This window comes from Meles meles, chromosome 7 (assembly GCF_922984935.1).
Source record: "Meles meles chromosome 7, mMelMel3.1 paternal haplotype, whole genome shotgun sequence".
Taxonomy (NCBI): domain Eukaryota; kingdom Metazoa; phylum Chordata; class Mammalia; order Carnivora; family Mustelidae; genus Meles; species Meles meles.
In genome coordinates, this window is record NC_060072.1 from 25294143 (window position 1) to 25310738 (window position 16596).

General features: G+C 38.1%; 1 protein-coding gene across 2 annotated transcripts; it reads left to right on the plus strand.

The window, feature by feature from the left end:
* The first annotated feature begins 702 nt into the window (after positions 1 to 702).
* Positions 703 to 15634, plus strand: USP44 (ubiquitin specific peptidase 44). Of its 2 annotated transcripts, XM_046012423.1 has the most exons (6): positions 712 to 1351; positions 1394 to 2127; positions 5391 to 5586; positions 7581 to 7689; positions 11836 to 12041; positions 13642 to 15634. In XM_046012423.1, exons 1-6 carry the CDS (start codon positions 712 to 714, stop codon positions 13839 to 13841), a joined length of 2085 nt encoding a protein of 694 aa, XP_045868379.1. In that variant the 3' UTR covers positions 13842 to 15634. The 2 variants fall into 2 exon arrangements, with proteins under 2 accessions (XP_045868378.1, XP_045868379.1); XM_046012422.1 differs by having other exon boundaries at positions 703 to 2127.
* Positions 15635 to 16596: the final 962 nt, after the last annotated feature.

Genomic DNA, 16596 nt, shown 5'->3' on the forward strand with positions numbered 1-16596 from the left:
AGGACACCTGGGTGACTCAGATGATTAAGCTGCTGCCTTTGGCTCTGGTCATGATCTCCAGGTCCTGGGATCAGGCCCCCCTCCTCAGTGGGGAGTCTGCTTCTCCCCTGTGCTTGTGTTCTCTCTGTCTCTTTTTTATTTTTATATTTTTAATAATTTTAATAATTTTTTAATTTTTAATAAACATATAAGGTATTATTAGCCCCAAGGGTACAGGTCTGTGAATATCCAGGTTTACACACTTCACAGCACTCATCATAGCACATACCCTCCCCAGTGTCCATAACCCCACCGCCCTCTCCCTCTGTCTCAAAAGATTTTATTTTATTTTTGTGAAAGAGAGAGAGTGCCTGTGCACACATGAGTGGGGCATATGAGGGGGCAAAGGAAGAAGCAGACTTCTTGCCAAGCAGAGAGCCCTATTATGAGGGACTCAATCCCAGGACCCTAGGATCATGACCAGAGCCTAAGGCAAACGCTTAATGGACTGAACCACCCAGGCGCCCCCTTTTCTCTCTCTCAGATGAATAATGAACAAATCAAATCTTAAAAAATAGATAAAATAATTCTTGGTAAAACACCTTATAAAAATATTGACTCTTTTATTTTAAAAATGGTATTATTCTGCTTAGTTTTCAGATGCTTCGGGTATCGTGAACAGAGACTTGTTTGGATTATGTGTTTCTCAGCTAGACTAAATAAATGTTAACAATGGATAAGTGCAAACATATTGGGCAGTTGCGGCTTGCTCAAGACCATTCCATCCTCAACCCTCAGAAGTGGCACTGTGTGGACTGCAATACAACTGAGTCGATTTGGGCTTGCCTTAGCTGTTCTCATGTTGCCTGTGGAAGATACATTGAAGAACATGCACTCAAGCACTTTCAAGAAAGCAGTCATCCTGTCACGCTGGAGGTGAATGAGATGTATGTTTTTTGTTACCTTTGTGATGATTATGTTCTTAATGATAATGCAACTGGAGATGTGAAGTTACTACGAAGTATGTTAAGTGCAATCAAAAGTCAAAATTATCAGTGCACCACTCGTAGTGGAAGGGTTTTGCGGTCTATGGGTACGAGTGATGATAATTACTACTTACAGGATGGCACCCAATCTCTGCTTCAAAACGAAGATCAAATGTATACTGCTCTTTGGCACAGGAGAAGGATATTAATGAGTAAAATCTTTCGAACTTGGTTTGAGCAATCACCCATTGGAAGAAAACGGCAAGAGGAACAATTTCAGGAAAAAATAGCAAAAAGAGAAGTAAAGAAAAGACGACAAGAATTAGAGTTTCAAGTTAAAGCAGAATTGGAAACTATACATCCTAGAAAGAGTTTACGTTTGCAAGGTCTAGCTCAGTCTACCACAGTAGAAATCGTTTCTGTTCAAGTTCCACCACAAACCCCAGCATCACCAGCAAAAGACAAAGTAGTATCTACCTCAGAAGATGTAAGATTAAAAAAAGCCAATGACTCCTCAGGTAAACGAAGACCAATAGTAACCCCTGGTGTAACAGGATTGAGAAATTTGGGAAATACTTGCTATATGAATTCTGTTCTTCAAGTGTTGAGTCATTTACTTATTTTTCGGCAATGTTTTTTAAAACTTGATCTGAACCGATGGCTGGCTGTGACAGCTAGTGATAAGACAAGATCACCTTATAAGCACCCACCAATCACAGATACAGTACATCAAATGAATGAATGCCAAGAAAAAGATACAGGCAGTGCTCCCTCCAGACATCCAAGCTTATCATTAGGACTAAGTGGTGGAGCATCAAAGAGTAGAAAGATGGAACTTATTCAGCCAAGGGAGCCAAGTTCACAGTACATTTCTCTCTGTCATGAACTGCATACTTTGTTCCAAGTCATGTGGTCTGGAAAGTGGGCCTTGGTCTCACCATTTGCCATGCTGCACTCCGTGTGGAGACTAATTCCAGCTTTTCGTGGTTATGCCCAACAGGATGCTCAGGAATTTCTTTGTGAACTTTTGGATAAAATACAACATGAACTAGAGACAACTGGTACTAGGTTACCAGCTCTTATCCCTACTTCTCAAAGGAAACTTATCAAACAGGTTCTGAATGTTGTGAATAATATTTTTCATGGACAACTTCTTAGTCAGGTATGGTTTGTTTTTTTTTTAATCTTATTTTTGTCTTGGGAATTCATAAAATGAAGCCTAAAAATGCATTTTCTCTGTATTTCTAGTGTGTTAGAGCTAGTCCTATTTTCACATCAAAATAGATTGCTTTTACAGAAGTCAGCTCACTCATTTACAGTGTTCACTGATTTACATGTTTCCTTCATGATTCACTGGAAGTTTTTCACCTATGGTATCAATGATTTTTTTGTGGGGAGAGGGAATCAGGAAACAGCTTCTTAGGTTGATAATATTAAATTCATTTTCTGAGGGATTGAGAAGAGAGGGTTTAACCCCACAGGGAATAGATTTGAAGATGCTGCTGCCCTGAGAATGGATTTTAGTAATTTCAGGAATAAAGATGTAGCCCTGGAGGACTTTCTATAAAACCAAAGGGGAAAAAGCCGGAAAGCTTTAACAAATAGGTAGGGAAGTTTTAAAGTAAATAGACATGATTTCATTGAGAATAATCCTAAATGGTTTTCTCTTTATTTTAGTTACAGCTATAAAAGTTTCCCTTGTGAAAAGGAATCACGAAACCAGAATCTTCCATCTAATTAATAGCTCTCTATAATAAGTGGACTTATTGGTAAACTGTTACTAGACATAAGGCTCTCTACTTTTCCATCGCACAGAGCTTAAAAATCTTTTGTTTTAGGCAGGGGTCGTTTCTTTCCCCTTGTACACCTGCCTCTGCTCCTCTGTTCTACTTTCACAGTGATGATACAATCTTTTGTCTTTATAGTGTACTTTTCTGGAATGTAGCTTAAATATATATATTTAAAAAAAATTTTTAAAGCTCTATGCCCCACGTGGGGCTCAAACTCACAACCGTGAAATCAAGAGTTGCATGCTCTACTGACTGAGCCAGCCAGGCACCTTAAGTATTTCATATGCAATTATTAGGGTTTATCTTTTATGTTTATTCCACTTAATGTTTCAGAAATGCAAAGTTCTACATTGTGCCATTTATCAAGTAAGACTTGTTTCTTGTGTTGCATGCAATTTTATTTTTCCACCATTTTATCTAAAAGCTTAAAAAGCACCATTTAGTAGGAGAGCCTGGCTGGCTCAGTCGGTAGAGCATGCAGCTCTTGATCCTTGAGGTGGTAGTTCAAGCCCTATGTTGGGCCCAGAGCTTACTTTAAAAAAAAAGTTAAAATGCACTATTATAAACAGAAGTAATATATAGTCATAAAAACCTGAATGATATGGTAAATCTATGCAGCAAAAGAAAAATCATCCCCTTATCCCATAACCCCACAATCCACACACAAAACTATTAATATTTTGGTATACTTTCTTCTTGTTTTTTTTTTTCTTCTGTACATTAAAAATTTCTATTTTTATTTTTATTTAAAGTTTTGTTTTTGTTTTTTAAGTAGGCTACATGTGGAGCCCAACACGGGGCTTGAACTCATTGACCCTGCGATCAAGATCTGATCAAGAGTCAGGCACTTTATGGGGCACCTGGGTGGCTCAGTGGGTTAAGCCTCTGCCTTCAACTCAGTTCAGTGCTGAGCACTGAACCTGATGCAGGCCTCTATCCCAGGAGCCCGAGATCATGACCTGAGCCAAAACCAAGAGTCAGACACTCAACTGACTGAGCCACCGAGGCACCCCTTAATTTTTTTAAAAAAGATTTTATTTGGGGCACCTGGGTGGCTCAGTGGGTTAAGCCTCTGCCTTTGGCTTGGGTCATGATCTCTGGGTTCTGGGATCAAGCCCTGCACTGGGCTCTCTGCTCAGCGGGGAGCCTTCTTTCCCCCCTCTCTCTCTGCCTGCCTCTGCCTACTTGTGATCTCTATCATATAAATAAATAAATAATCTAAAAAAAAAAAAGTGGCACTTTAACTGATTAAGCCACTCACGCAACCCTTTCTTCTGCACATTTTTAAAAAATTTTTTGTTTATTTATTTAAGAGAGAGAGAGAGAAAGAACATAAGCAGGGGAAGTGGCAGAGGGAGAGGGAAAAGCAGATCCCCCACTGAGCAGGGGCCCAAGAGAGGGCTCTATCCCAGGACCCTGGGATCATGACCTGAGCCAAAGGCAGATGCTAACTGCCTGAGCCACCCAGGCGCCCCTCTTCTGTACATTTTATATTTTCTCCTACTTGTGCAGTCATGATGAATTTACTTGCTTTTTTTTCACCCCAAAGATTTTATTTATTTGAGAGGGAGAGGATCAGAAAGAGAGAGAGCATGGGAAGGGGGAGGGTCAGAAGGAGAAGCAGACTCCCTGCCAAGCAGGGAGCCCCTTGTGAGACTCATCCCGTGACTCCAGGATCATGACCTGAGCCGAAGGCAGTCACTTAACCGAGTAAGCCACCCAGGCACCCCAAGTTTATCTGCTTTTTTCATTTTTTCATTATTAAGGTAAAGATTTTTCATAGTCATTAAGATATCATTTTTTTTTCACAACATGTCAACATATAATTCATGGAAATTATATACCATAATTTGTTTACCCATTCCTGTATTGTTGACTTGTAAACTATTTCCAATTTTTCTGTTATCATAATGTCATAATACATTTTCTTCTAATGATTTCACTAAAACAGAGTCCTAGAATTACTTTGTCAAAGGGTAGGACTTTTGATCCTTGGCTACAGATTTCTTTCCAGAAAGTTACAACTTCATATTTTGAATAGTGCAAGGATGCCTGTGAGAGTATGGCATCATTTACATTAAATGTATTGTCTTTTGAAGTTAATCAGTTGGTAGGGCTAGATATAAAAATATATAAACAGTATTTTACTAGTACCCCTGTTAAAAAGTTACAGGGATTTGGGGAGAGAAAATTTATGAAAGATAAGTAAGGAAAGGGGCATGTGGATGGCTCAGTGGGTTAAAGCCTCTGCCTTCCGCTCAGGTCATGATCTCAGGATCCTGGGATTAAGCCCTACATTGGCCTCCCTGCTCAGCGGGGCGCCTGCTTCTCCCTTTCCCTTTGCCTCCTGCTCCCCCTGCTTGTTATCTCCTCTCTCTCATTGACAAATAAATCTTTTTAAAAAATAAATAAATAAAATAAACCCCACCAGGACATAGTGGTTTAATGACAGTTATTGAAAGGAGAAATTACAATAATGAAAAAAAATCCCTGATAATAATATGAAGCAGATTACTCAGAATTCTGACAGTGCATTTTCAGAAGAAAAGCTAATTTACAGCAGTGATGTCTATAGTGAAGGGAATAAATGTTTTGATGGGTTTGTAATCTGAGAAACTAATATTTTTATTTGCAGGTTACATGTCTTGCATGTGACAACAAATCAAATACCATAGAACCTTTCTGGGACTTATCACTGGAATTTCCAGAAAGATACCAATGCAATGGAAAAGATACTGCTTCCCAGCCATGTCTGGTTACTGAAATGCTGGCCAAATTCACAGAAACTGAAGCTTTAGAAGGAAAAATCTACGTATGTGACCACTGTAACTGTAAGTAGAGACTGTATATTCTCTCTTTCCCTTTCTAAGATTAACAAGGATAACACAAATGAGAGGAAGCTGAAAGAAATTCCTGAAGTAGCAGTTCTGGAAATAAACTTTGTTAGTTCAGCAAAAGAAATTGGGATAGATATTTCTACTTTATAACTGGCATTTGTGAACTATGTGTTTTGCGTTATTGGTGACGTTAATTTTTTTTTTATCCCATAGTCAAATATGGAGGGAAAAGATTCATAAAATAAGAAATTTGAACTTAGTATGTGAGGTAGAATAAAATAGCGATGAGAACTAGTAAAAGGAAAACTCATTATTTAGTACTAAGCAAAATGCTTCATGAGTCTTTTTGCTACGTATCAGAACATTGATGTATAGATAATATATGTAAGTGCGTATGCATACCTATACAATAGGAAATACATAGCTGGACTACTGCTATAGAGATAGGCTTCATACAAACAAAGATTTAGTCAAAAACCATCTACTGATTATCTTTTCTATATTAGTCATTGTTCTAATTGCTATGGATAGAAGTAAAACACTTTCAAGGTGCTTACATATGTAATGGAAGAAACCAACAATTAAGATCTATTATGAGAAATTCTCCCTACTAGAGAGAGCGCCCCCCCAGCATTGGGGGATGAAATAATCCTTTCAGTTAAAGGGAAGCGTCATTCTTCAGGGAAATTGTGTATAAAACATCACAGAGCTACTGTATCTTTTTCTTGTGTCCTTATCTTCTCTATCAATGTTTATGTGGTATCTTAGTGTTTATGCTATACATTTTTAGGTATTCTCTCTAATTTCCATGTTCGAAAAAGATGATCTTAACAGTTTTAGATACTAAACTTCTAAGATAATATAAAAGATGTATTGGATAGTCCAGCATTGAAGAAATGTCACATCAGTTGATGGTTTTTTTAGAATAACTTATATTAACATTTTCTCAGGGAGTTGATATCACTTTTTAAAAAATTTTTATTTATTTATTCATGAGAGACTGAGAGAGAGGCAGAGGGAGAAGCAGGCTCCCCACTGAGTAGGGAGCCTGATGTGGGACTCAATCCCAGGACCACAGGATCGTGATCTGAGCCGAAGGCAGACACTTAACCATCTGAGCCACCCTGGTGCCCTGGTATCACTTATCTAGCTATACGTGGGCTGTGTATTCAGGGAGATAGAGATGGATCTCAGGGATAGAGACCTAGAGGACAGGCCACCTGTGGCAAATGCAGACAGCTTACAGGACAGCCTTGTGGGCTGGTTCCACCACCTGCGTGAGAAGCAGCTGCTGCTGTGGCTTGAGTCAGAGCTGTTTTATCAGTTGAAAGACAGCTCCTGGGTATCCGGAGCAAACTGTAGTGGATAGTGGCGCAGCCAGAAGCTGCAGGCACAATTGATGGGTGGACCTCCAGAGAAGCAGAAGAGACAACAAAGAGAATCCTAAGTTTTTCCAAGAATCCTGCTTGTTTAAGATCTGGTACCAAAATAGCAAAAGCAAGACACTGAGGGAGGCCTCAGGCTCAGAGCTGGAAGAGGACTGCTTTGTCAGAAAGTGGGGAAGGATGTTCTGAACTAGTAATGACCCCACCCCGGCATTCCAGTTAGCCTCAGTAGATGAACTATATGCTTTTTTAAATTAAGAATTTGAGAAGAGTATATTAAGGTATGTTTAGGGACAGTTTTAACTTATCCTATTAATTGGCATAGCCAAATCCATTTTTAAATATTATAGCACTAGATCATTCTTTTGCCTTATTTGTAGGAGTATATTAAATCAGATGCTTAATTGTTTACATGTCTGTCTGCCTGACTAGCTCTTAAATTGTGTGCCTCTGTTTTTTGTGAGGCCATGTCTTTATCTGTACCACAATACCATACCTGTAACAGAGAAAATGTTTAATAATACATGTCTAAAGTGCTTAAAGTTTACTCAATATTTCCTTGTATCTTTAAATTTGGTTCTCATTCTGTCTTTGATATCACAGCAAAGCGTAGAAGGTTTTCTTCAAAATCAGTTGTACTCACAGAAGCACAAAAACAGCTTATGATTTGCCACCTACCTCAAGTTCTCAGACTACATCTCAAACGATTCAGGTTAGTAGTAGTAGTATTCCAACTACACACTTCTTTTGTATGTTGGTTTGTTTGCTTTAAATATTTTTTTGTTTTTAAGTAATCTCTATACTCAGTGTGGGGCTTGAACTTACAGCCCCAAGATCAAGTCTCATGCTCTACTAACTGAGCCAGCCAGTCAGTCACCCCTCCAAATACACACTTCGAAGTTAATCATTCCTTGTGCTTATAGTACTTCAAAATTTAACACATGTGATGAATCAGATGTTAATAGTATGTACTTGGCTAGTAGAGGACTTCACGTCTATCTACTTTTGTGTTTTTTTAAAGATAAAATAAATGTTGTCATTATCTCTAGCCTTAATCAAGAGACACCATTTTTAGTAACTAAGCGTCTGGTTAGCTTCCCTTGTAGAATGCATTGCCAATGAGTAGACCTTTCACATTTTGGTCTGTAATATTATTACTGTAAGCTTCTGCTTACAGTTTAATATTCAACATATTTTAGGTATAAAAGTTTTAAATTCATAACTTAAGAGTATTTGACCCAATTGTCTCATTCTTGGAAAATATCTAAGGTATAGCCATTCAATTCAGAGCAGTTAACAAAAACAAAAACAAAAAAGACTCTAGAGTTCAGAAATACATTTAGTCAGACAAATTACTTTGCAAAATTGTTGGTTAAACAAAGCATATGGTTTCATACCTTGCAATAACCATGTTAACCTTAGAGCTTGTTCTTAAGTTACTTTATGTGTGATAACTTGAAAACTTTCGAGACTGTTTTTCATACGTATTGGTTTTTGGCTTGTTTAAAGTGTGTGTGTGTGTGGTGTTAAGATTTTTTTTATTTTTTTGAGAGACTGAGTGAGCAAGAGAGAGAGCACACATGAGCCAGGGGAGAGGGAGAAGCAGGCTCCCCTGCTGAGAAGGGAGCCTGATGCAGGGCTTGACCCCAGAACTCTAGAATCATAACCTGAGCCCAAGGCAGGCACTTAACTGAGCCACCCATGCGTCCCTTAAAGTTTTTCTTTTTTTTAAATAATTAAAATAATAAATGTTTTATAAAACAATCCAAACTTGGGGCGCCTGGTGGCTCAGTGGGTTAAAGCCTCTGCCTTCGGCTCAGGTCATGATCTCAGGGTCCTGGGATCGAGTCCCCTGAGATCAAGCCCCACATCAGGCTCTCTGCTTAGCAGGGAGCCTGCTTCCTCTGTCTCTCTGCCTGCCTCCCTGCCTGCTTGTGATCTCTACCCCTGCCAAATAAATAAATAAAATATTTTAAAACAATCCAAACTTTGCAGAAGGTAAAGTAAAAGTCCAAAGTAAAAGTACCTCTTTCCTCTCAACCCACTTCCCAGTTATTTCAGTTACTTATGGAAACTGTTAAAGGTATAGTCAACAAGTAACGTGTGAGTGCTGTTAAATGCAAGATGTTGTTCTGTATTCCTTGTGGAATATAAAGTAGGATTCTTTCCTCAAGATTAAAGTCAGACATGCACAGAAATAGTAGTGAAATAGAAATACTGTGGGGGCACCTGGCTGGCTCAGTCAGTAGAGTATACGACTCATAATCTCAGGGTTGAGAGTTCAAGCCCCATGTTGTGCATGGAGCCTCATTAAAATTTTTTAAAAATTAAAAAGTAAAAACGCTAAGTAACACAAGTTATATACAAATTGATTTATCAGGGATTTGGAAGAGGGAGTTAGCTGATGTCTAAATGTTCCCAAAGTCTGATGGCATAGGGGTCTTTGTGTCATTCAAGTCTCAGTTCGTATGTCCATTCTTTTTTTTTTTTTTTTAATATTTTATTTATTTGACAGAGAGAAATCACAACTAGGCAGAGAGGCAGGCAGAGAGAGGAGGAAGCAGGCTCCCCGCGGAGCAGAGAGCCCGATGTGGGGCCCGATCCCAGGACCCTGGGATCATGACCTGAGCCGAAGGCAGAGGCTCCAACCCACTGAGCCACCCAGGCGCCCCTCGTATGTCCATTTTTAAGAGCACACTTCCCCAACCATCCTATTTAAAAGTAGCACCACCCAACCGTCATTATCACATTACCCCATTTTTGCATAAATGGCAAAACCCACTATCTGCAATTTGTAGTTTATTTACTTACTCCTCTCCCTCTCGCAGTGGAACAAGAGCTCAGTAATGACAGGGACCTTGTCTATGCCTGTGTCTCAAGTCCCAGAACCAAGTTCTGTGCATAGTAGTTGCCCCAAAATATTTATTAAGTGAATTAATGGGGCATATGCAGAAGGAGGAGCACTTTAGCCTAAGGGAGTAACATGAAGTATGGAGGACGAACAGGGAAGGGTATACAAAAAAGGTTTAGTGAAATCAGGTGAGACCTGCCACTGTGCATAAAATCAAGTGGAATTAAAACAAGAAGATTAGTTAGGAGGTTAATATTATAGTCCATGACCAGGTAAGAAGGGCCAGGGAGCATGGAGAAGTAAGAGCATAAACGAGATTCTGTAAAGACAGAACTGAAAGGACTTAAATTTTGGTTATTTAAATTTGTGCTGAATTGGCTACAATACTGTTGAAGAACTTCCTGTTCTTCCTAATTGCAGCTTTAATCTGGTATTTCAAGCTCTCCTTTGAGTTAAACCTATTTTACTCTATCTCTGTCTTTTGCCCAAAACATTTTTGACCCTTCATGCCGTGTTTATTTCTGATTCAGAGATTTTGTTTATGCTGCCTTTACCACATTTATCTTTCTCCTTTTTCTTCGTCTGTTCAAAAGCACTATTGTATTTGCCAATGTATAAAATATATAGGATATATAAAATATAAAAGGGAAAGTGGGATAGAGGAGGGGTATAGAGGAGCCTCTGAAAAAGCATAAGAAATGGAATATTTCTGGTACCTTAGACACTCCCCATGTGTGCCTCCCAGTTCAATGCTCTCCTTTCTCTTTGAGGCAAACTACTATGAACTTGGGGTATAGTGTTAACATTTTACTGTATTTCCATCAGCAGAAAAAAACTGGGTACCCAGTTTAATCAATAGGAATGAGTATTGTCTATTTAGATGGATTATCAGTGATTATTTAGCATTAAATAATGTAAGGTTTGAATGATATGATAAACTAAAAGAATCTTTTGAATGATAGGAATTATAGGAACTTGTGTTAAGCAAGTCCCATTTTTATATGCTTGGTCTTCCATGTTGACTACTTACAGGTGCATTGAATATAGGATTTCTTATACATTTCATGGGAGAAGTTTTGGGATATGACTCTGACTCCCAACAGATAATTTAATTTGCAAGTCTCATCTTTAGTTCCATACAATTTTATATTGTGCTAATAGCATTTTCACATATTTCTGCTTCACAAAACCTATCTTCCTTTCTCCTTCTCTGCTTACTATTATTTGTTGTAACTTCATGTTTTAGTACTTTAATGCCACCATATTTTCATCTGTGTCTGTCTTTTGTCTCTGTACCACTGTAAACCAAGCTGAATTACAGTTTCCTGAACAACACATTATTTTCCCCTGTAGCACCAGCTCATACTGTGTGCATGATAAAAACATTGCTTGCTGTGCTTTGGTTCAATAAGAGGAAGCATGACCAACAGACTGAGAAAATGACAGTACAGAGGCATTATTTGAGTTCTATCCCTAATGAGTGTTGTGCTGACTTACAGGGAAGGGTTACAGTTCCTATTTTTTTTCTCTGAAGAGCTCTAAAGTATTCCAAAGAATTAGAGGTGCCTTTTTTTGGTCCTGTTTTTTCCATACACCTGGCCAAGAAAGGTCCAGGTTATGTCTCCCAAGAACAAATTCTAGATTCTGGAGTATCTTCCACACGGTGTGACAAGGCAAGAGAGAATTTAAAACCCTTTGGTACCCTGAATTAATCTGTTAGAAGGGGGAAACTGCTACTAGGCCATAATTTCCTTTGCTGAAAGTTAATTGACTTCCACTATCAATTAACTGCAGAAGACAAATATTTTAAAACCTGACCAGACCTGTTAAATGAACCTAAATTTTTCCATTTATAGCCAACTTCAGAATTGAAAGGATTTTATATTTACATTATTTTATATATGACACCTTGTATTCTATATTGAGGACTTTTATTATGACTGTCTGAACCTAGTACATGGTTATATTCCCTTGACTTTTTTTAATTTTACCCTGGTTTGTTCACAGGTGGTCAGGACGTAATAACCGAGAGAAAATTGGTGTTCATGTTGGCTTTGAAGAAATCTTAAACATGGAGCCTTATTGCTGCAGGGAATCCCTGAAATCCCTCAGACCAGAATGTTTTATCTATGATTTATCTGCTGTAGTAATGCACCATGGGAAAGGATTTGGCTCAGGACACTACACTGCCTACTGCTATAATTCTGAAGGAGGTATATAGATGGGGAAAGTATTTTATTTTGGGTCAGACTTGGAAACTGGTATTCAGGCTTTACAATTTCTAAATTGGCCACTAATCATCTTAAGTGAAGCCACTTGACCTTTTTTTTAAAACAATACTTTTGGGGCGCCTGGGTGGCTCAGTGGTTTAGGCCACTGCCTTCGGCTCAGGTCATGATCTCAGGGTCCTGGGATCGAGTCCCGCATCGGGCTCTCTGCTCGGCGGGGAGCCTGCTTCCCTCTCACTCTCTCTGCTTGCCTCTCTGCCTACTTGTGATCTCTCTCTGTCAAATAAATAAATAAAATCTTAAAACAATACTTTTTTTTTTTTTTTAGATTTTATTGATTTATTTGACAGAGAGATCACAAGTAGGCAGACAGGCGGGCAGAAAGAGAGGAAGAGAAACAGGCTCCCTGCTGAGCAGAGAGCTCCAATGCAGGACTCCATGCAGGGCTTGATCCCAGGACCCTGGGATCATGACCTGAGCTGAAGGCAGAGGCTTTAACCCAATGAGCCACCCAGGCGCCCCTGGCCCTTTTTTTTTTTTCAAAAGAATACTTCTGCAGTTCTTAAAAAACAAAAAGAAATCAAGGATTTGTGCAGAAAAATGGAATATTTTCTGCAGGATTGTAGTAGTTTTGACTTTCAGAGGCTGTAGCAATAGGATAATAAGGATGGTCACATTAGTTAAAAGTGATTTTGCTATATTGTAAGCTTATTTCTAGGAACAAGTCCTCTGTCTACTGGTTCCATCTTGTTAATTTTGTTAGAGAACAGAACATTAATGAACTGGGGATCACAGATATTTAAAACAAACTCTGAGTTCAGGTTTTCTTTTTTATTTTTTAAAGATTTTTTTTGAGGGAGAGAGAGACAGAGGGAGGGGGCAAAAGGATGGGGGGAGGGGCAGAGGGAGAGGGAGAAACAGACTCCCCATTGAGCAGGGAGCCTGACACGGGGCTGGAGCCCCACACCCTGGCATCATGACATGAGCCAGAGGCAGACACTTCACCACCTGGGCCACCTAGGCACCCCAAGTTCAGGTTTTAAAACTCACTTTCACTTACTGCCTCCATGGACCCTGAAGGACAGTTTTTATAGGTGGCAAAATTGACTTAGGTTTCACTTTTTATTTCCCCTTCCTTCAACTACTACTGAACGAGGACTGAGCCTCCCCATTCATACCATTCCCCCTCACCCAGAAAAAAGGAGAGAATGCCCACATAATCCACGAATGCAATTAATTTAACAATAAACTACCAAGAGTGAGTTCAACACAGTTTGCTTTACGGTATGATTAGCAGCAAAAGCATTAACTGGCCGGATTATACCTAGAATTAAAGATAGTGTCAAGTGACCTAATAAGACTTTTTAACTTCAGATTACTTCTAGAATAAAGGTAGATGATTCCAGAATAACATACTGCCAAGTGCTATTTCTCATTAATAGAAATGAATTGGCTAATTATTTTCCCTTCAAAGAAACGCAACTCACATTGAGACTATAATGCCTTTAAATCCATTTTAATTTATATTAGAAACTTCTAAAGTTATTTTACAAACATTAAGGTATATTTCTGTGCTTCACTCTAGGGTTCTGGGTACACTGCAATGATTCCAAGCTAAGCATGTGCACTATGGATGAAGTATGCAAGGCCCAAGCTTATATCTTGTTTTATACCCAGCGAGTTACTGAGAATGGACATTCTAAACTCTTGCCTCCAGAACTCCTGTCTGGTAGCCAACATCCCAGTGAAGAAGCTGATACCTCTTCTAATGAAATCCTTAGCTGATCCAAAGACAGTGGGGCTTTCTTCTTGCGATTTTATATATACTTTTTAAAAGGGCTTACAATTTTGAGTTTCATTGTTTTTTTACTTAGGAATCAGTGCACTGTTTATACATTTTGTATCTACACCAAAACTCCTTTTACAGAAACAAGATTAGCATAAATATGTGTATCAGTGACAGCAAGCAGGTAACTAAACTTTTTTCAAGTACTTGGGAGTTTTAAACTTTTAGTGTTTACTTCAGACTAGTATTACCTCTTTTTTATTTTTATGTCTTAATTGGCTCAGATCATGAATTTGTGCAATCTTTTACTGAAATTCAGGTGGCATCATTTTATACATTTATCTTTTGTAGGCATTTTCTATATGAATTCTTATTAGATGGAAAATTAGATACTTTACTAATCGTCATACCAAAAAAAAATTTCTTTCAGACCATTTGTATGCTGAAGTTATCTTTGCCCTTTGAAGGGAGTTAAACTACTACTATGAAATATAAAGGTATCACCTAAATACTCATCAATCACACTAATTTATATTTATATTCCTGAGGCTTTGTGTGTTACAGGGCTCAGAATAGACATTACTTTGGTTAACGGAACTTCCATTTTTCCAAAAATTTATTAAGTTTTAATAATTGTCCTTTATTTGGCATAGTCCAAAGTGAAAATGACAGCTTTATAAATAGTATATTTAAATTACGTCAATACTGTGGACATGAAAACAATGATGGGTGGGACTTACATGATGATTTGTTTGGCAGCAAACAGGTTTGTCCAGATTCTAAATAAACAGTCTTATCAAAAATCTGAATTCAGCAGTGTATTATGATATACAAATACAGTTTAACTTGAATAAGTTCATTTTATATGTTTAACATTAGATCTCTTTGTACCATATCATATCTTGAGATTTTTAAAGGAAAAAAAGTGTCTTCTTGAAGAGAAAAAAAATTGGCAACTGAGCAACATGTTCAGCATCTTATATTTCTAAATAGCTAAAGGCTTGGATAACTGTTGCTCCAATTATGAGAAGATTAGGAGCCTCAGATACTCAAACACTGGGCCCTTAATTAAAAATTATCTAAACTTGCATCTTATTAAAAAATACAGTATGAAATATTCTGCTCTTCCTTAATAAACTTACCAGATTTCTTCAAAATCCAACTATTCACTAACCTCTATAGATCAGCTATTTAACATCTTAGCTCAGGGTTAACCACTGGAAGACCATTTTTTCCTTTTTAAGGGGGTTTCCCTATAGGTTGAAATCTTAATGAAAGATAATATCCTGTGGAATGCTGTTCTCAGCTACTGATCATCTATTAAGTATAAGCTTGAAAAGGACCTCTATTGGCAAATTTTACTTAAATTTCAGAGAACAAGTCATTGGGGCTGATCATGAAGTGCAATGAGAATTTATCTCTGAACAGACAAATCGTTTATGCCAAAAATACAGCTTCAGTATTAAATGGCTAAAGTTTAAAATCGTTCATTTAAATACCTATGCAAGTCGTTACCTCAACTGTTAACGTAATTATACCTCATTAAAGATTTATGTGGTCAAGATTAACTAGAGTCTAGCCTCTTTTAATTTCAAGGATTACTTTATATTTGGGTTAATTGCTATACACTTTTGCACCTAATTTTAGGGAGATTATTTTAAAAACCACTCTGGAAGCTTTGCTGTTTCTAATAGTATAGTTGCTTGTTTCAGTACTTAATTCCATTGTAAAAATATATGAGAGAAACTGACTTAGCCTTTTACTTTAATCCCTCAAAACCAAAACCTTTGAGGGGAGGGAGGGAGGGAGGGAGGGAGTGTGTGTGTGTGTGTGTGTGTGGAGGGAGGGAGGGAGGGAGGGAGGGAGTGTGTGTGTGTGTGTGTGTGTGTGTGTGGCCAAGGGGGTACATAGGAACTCTACTTTATGCTCTATTTTGGTACAAACGTAAAACTGATATAAAAAAAGTAAGTCTCTTAAATTTACAACAAAACTAAAACCTAGCCAATGAACAGAAACTTAGATTTCTTGTTCTATATCTCAGTGTAGACTTTACATTCAGCTAAATTGATCTAACAAAAAACAACATGTTTTGGTTGTAAAATAATTTACTAAAGGCACTATTTGTTAAACATCAAACTAATTTGTTACCAGTAAGGTACATCATTGTAAACATGACAAAATGATTTCAAGAGATACATGGCTAGTAGGTAAACAATACAATTTTTTTTTAAGTGACAGCTTTCCTATTTACAAGATCATATTCCTTCCAGCTATTCCAGGGGCTTGCAGTGATACTACTGCTCCCAACAGTTACACCAGGGAGGGGGAGCTTGGAGCTCATAACTGGTTTGAGATCACTACTGCTAAAGAGGTCTTACAAAGCTCCAAAATTCTTCACTCATAAGGTCAACTGTAAAACTCTTTGAGCTTAGATTCCGAGATCAGACGAGATCGGGCGCGTTCACGGTGGTATGGCCGTAGACTCTTTGAGCTTAGAAACAAGGTACTTTCTGTCTCCCACCAAAACACATCAAGGTGTGGATTCAACCCCAAAAGAACTAGCTGGAGGCCCCAAGACCTGTAACATGCCCAAGCATGAATTGGTGAGCTCTGCCACTAGGCACATCACAGAAAATGGAGGAAATAATCCAAAAGTAGCTCTTGAACATTAGCACCATAATAAATATGGCTCATATAGCTAAAAACTAGATTGTTTATCCCATAAGATAACATTCATTTATAGCTCTAATGCTG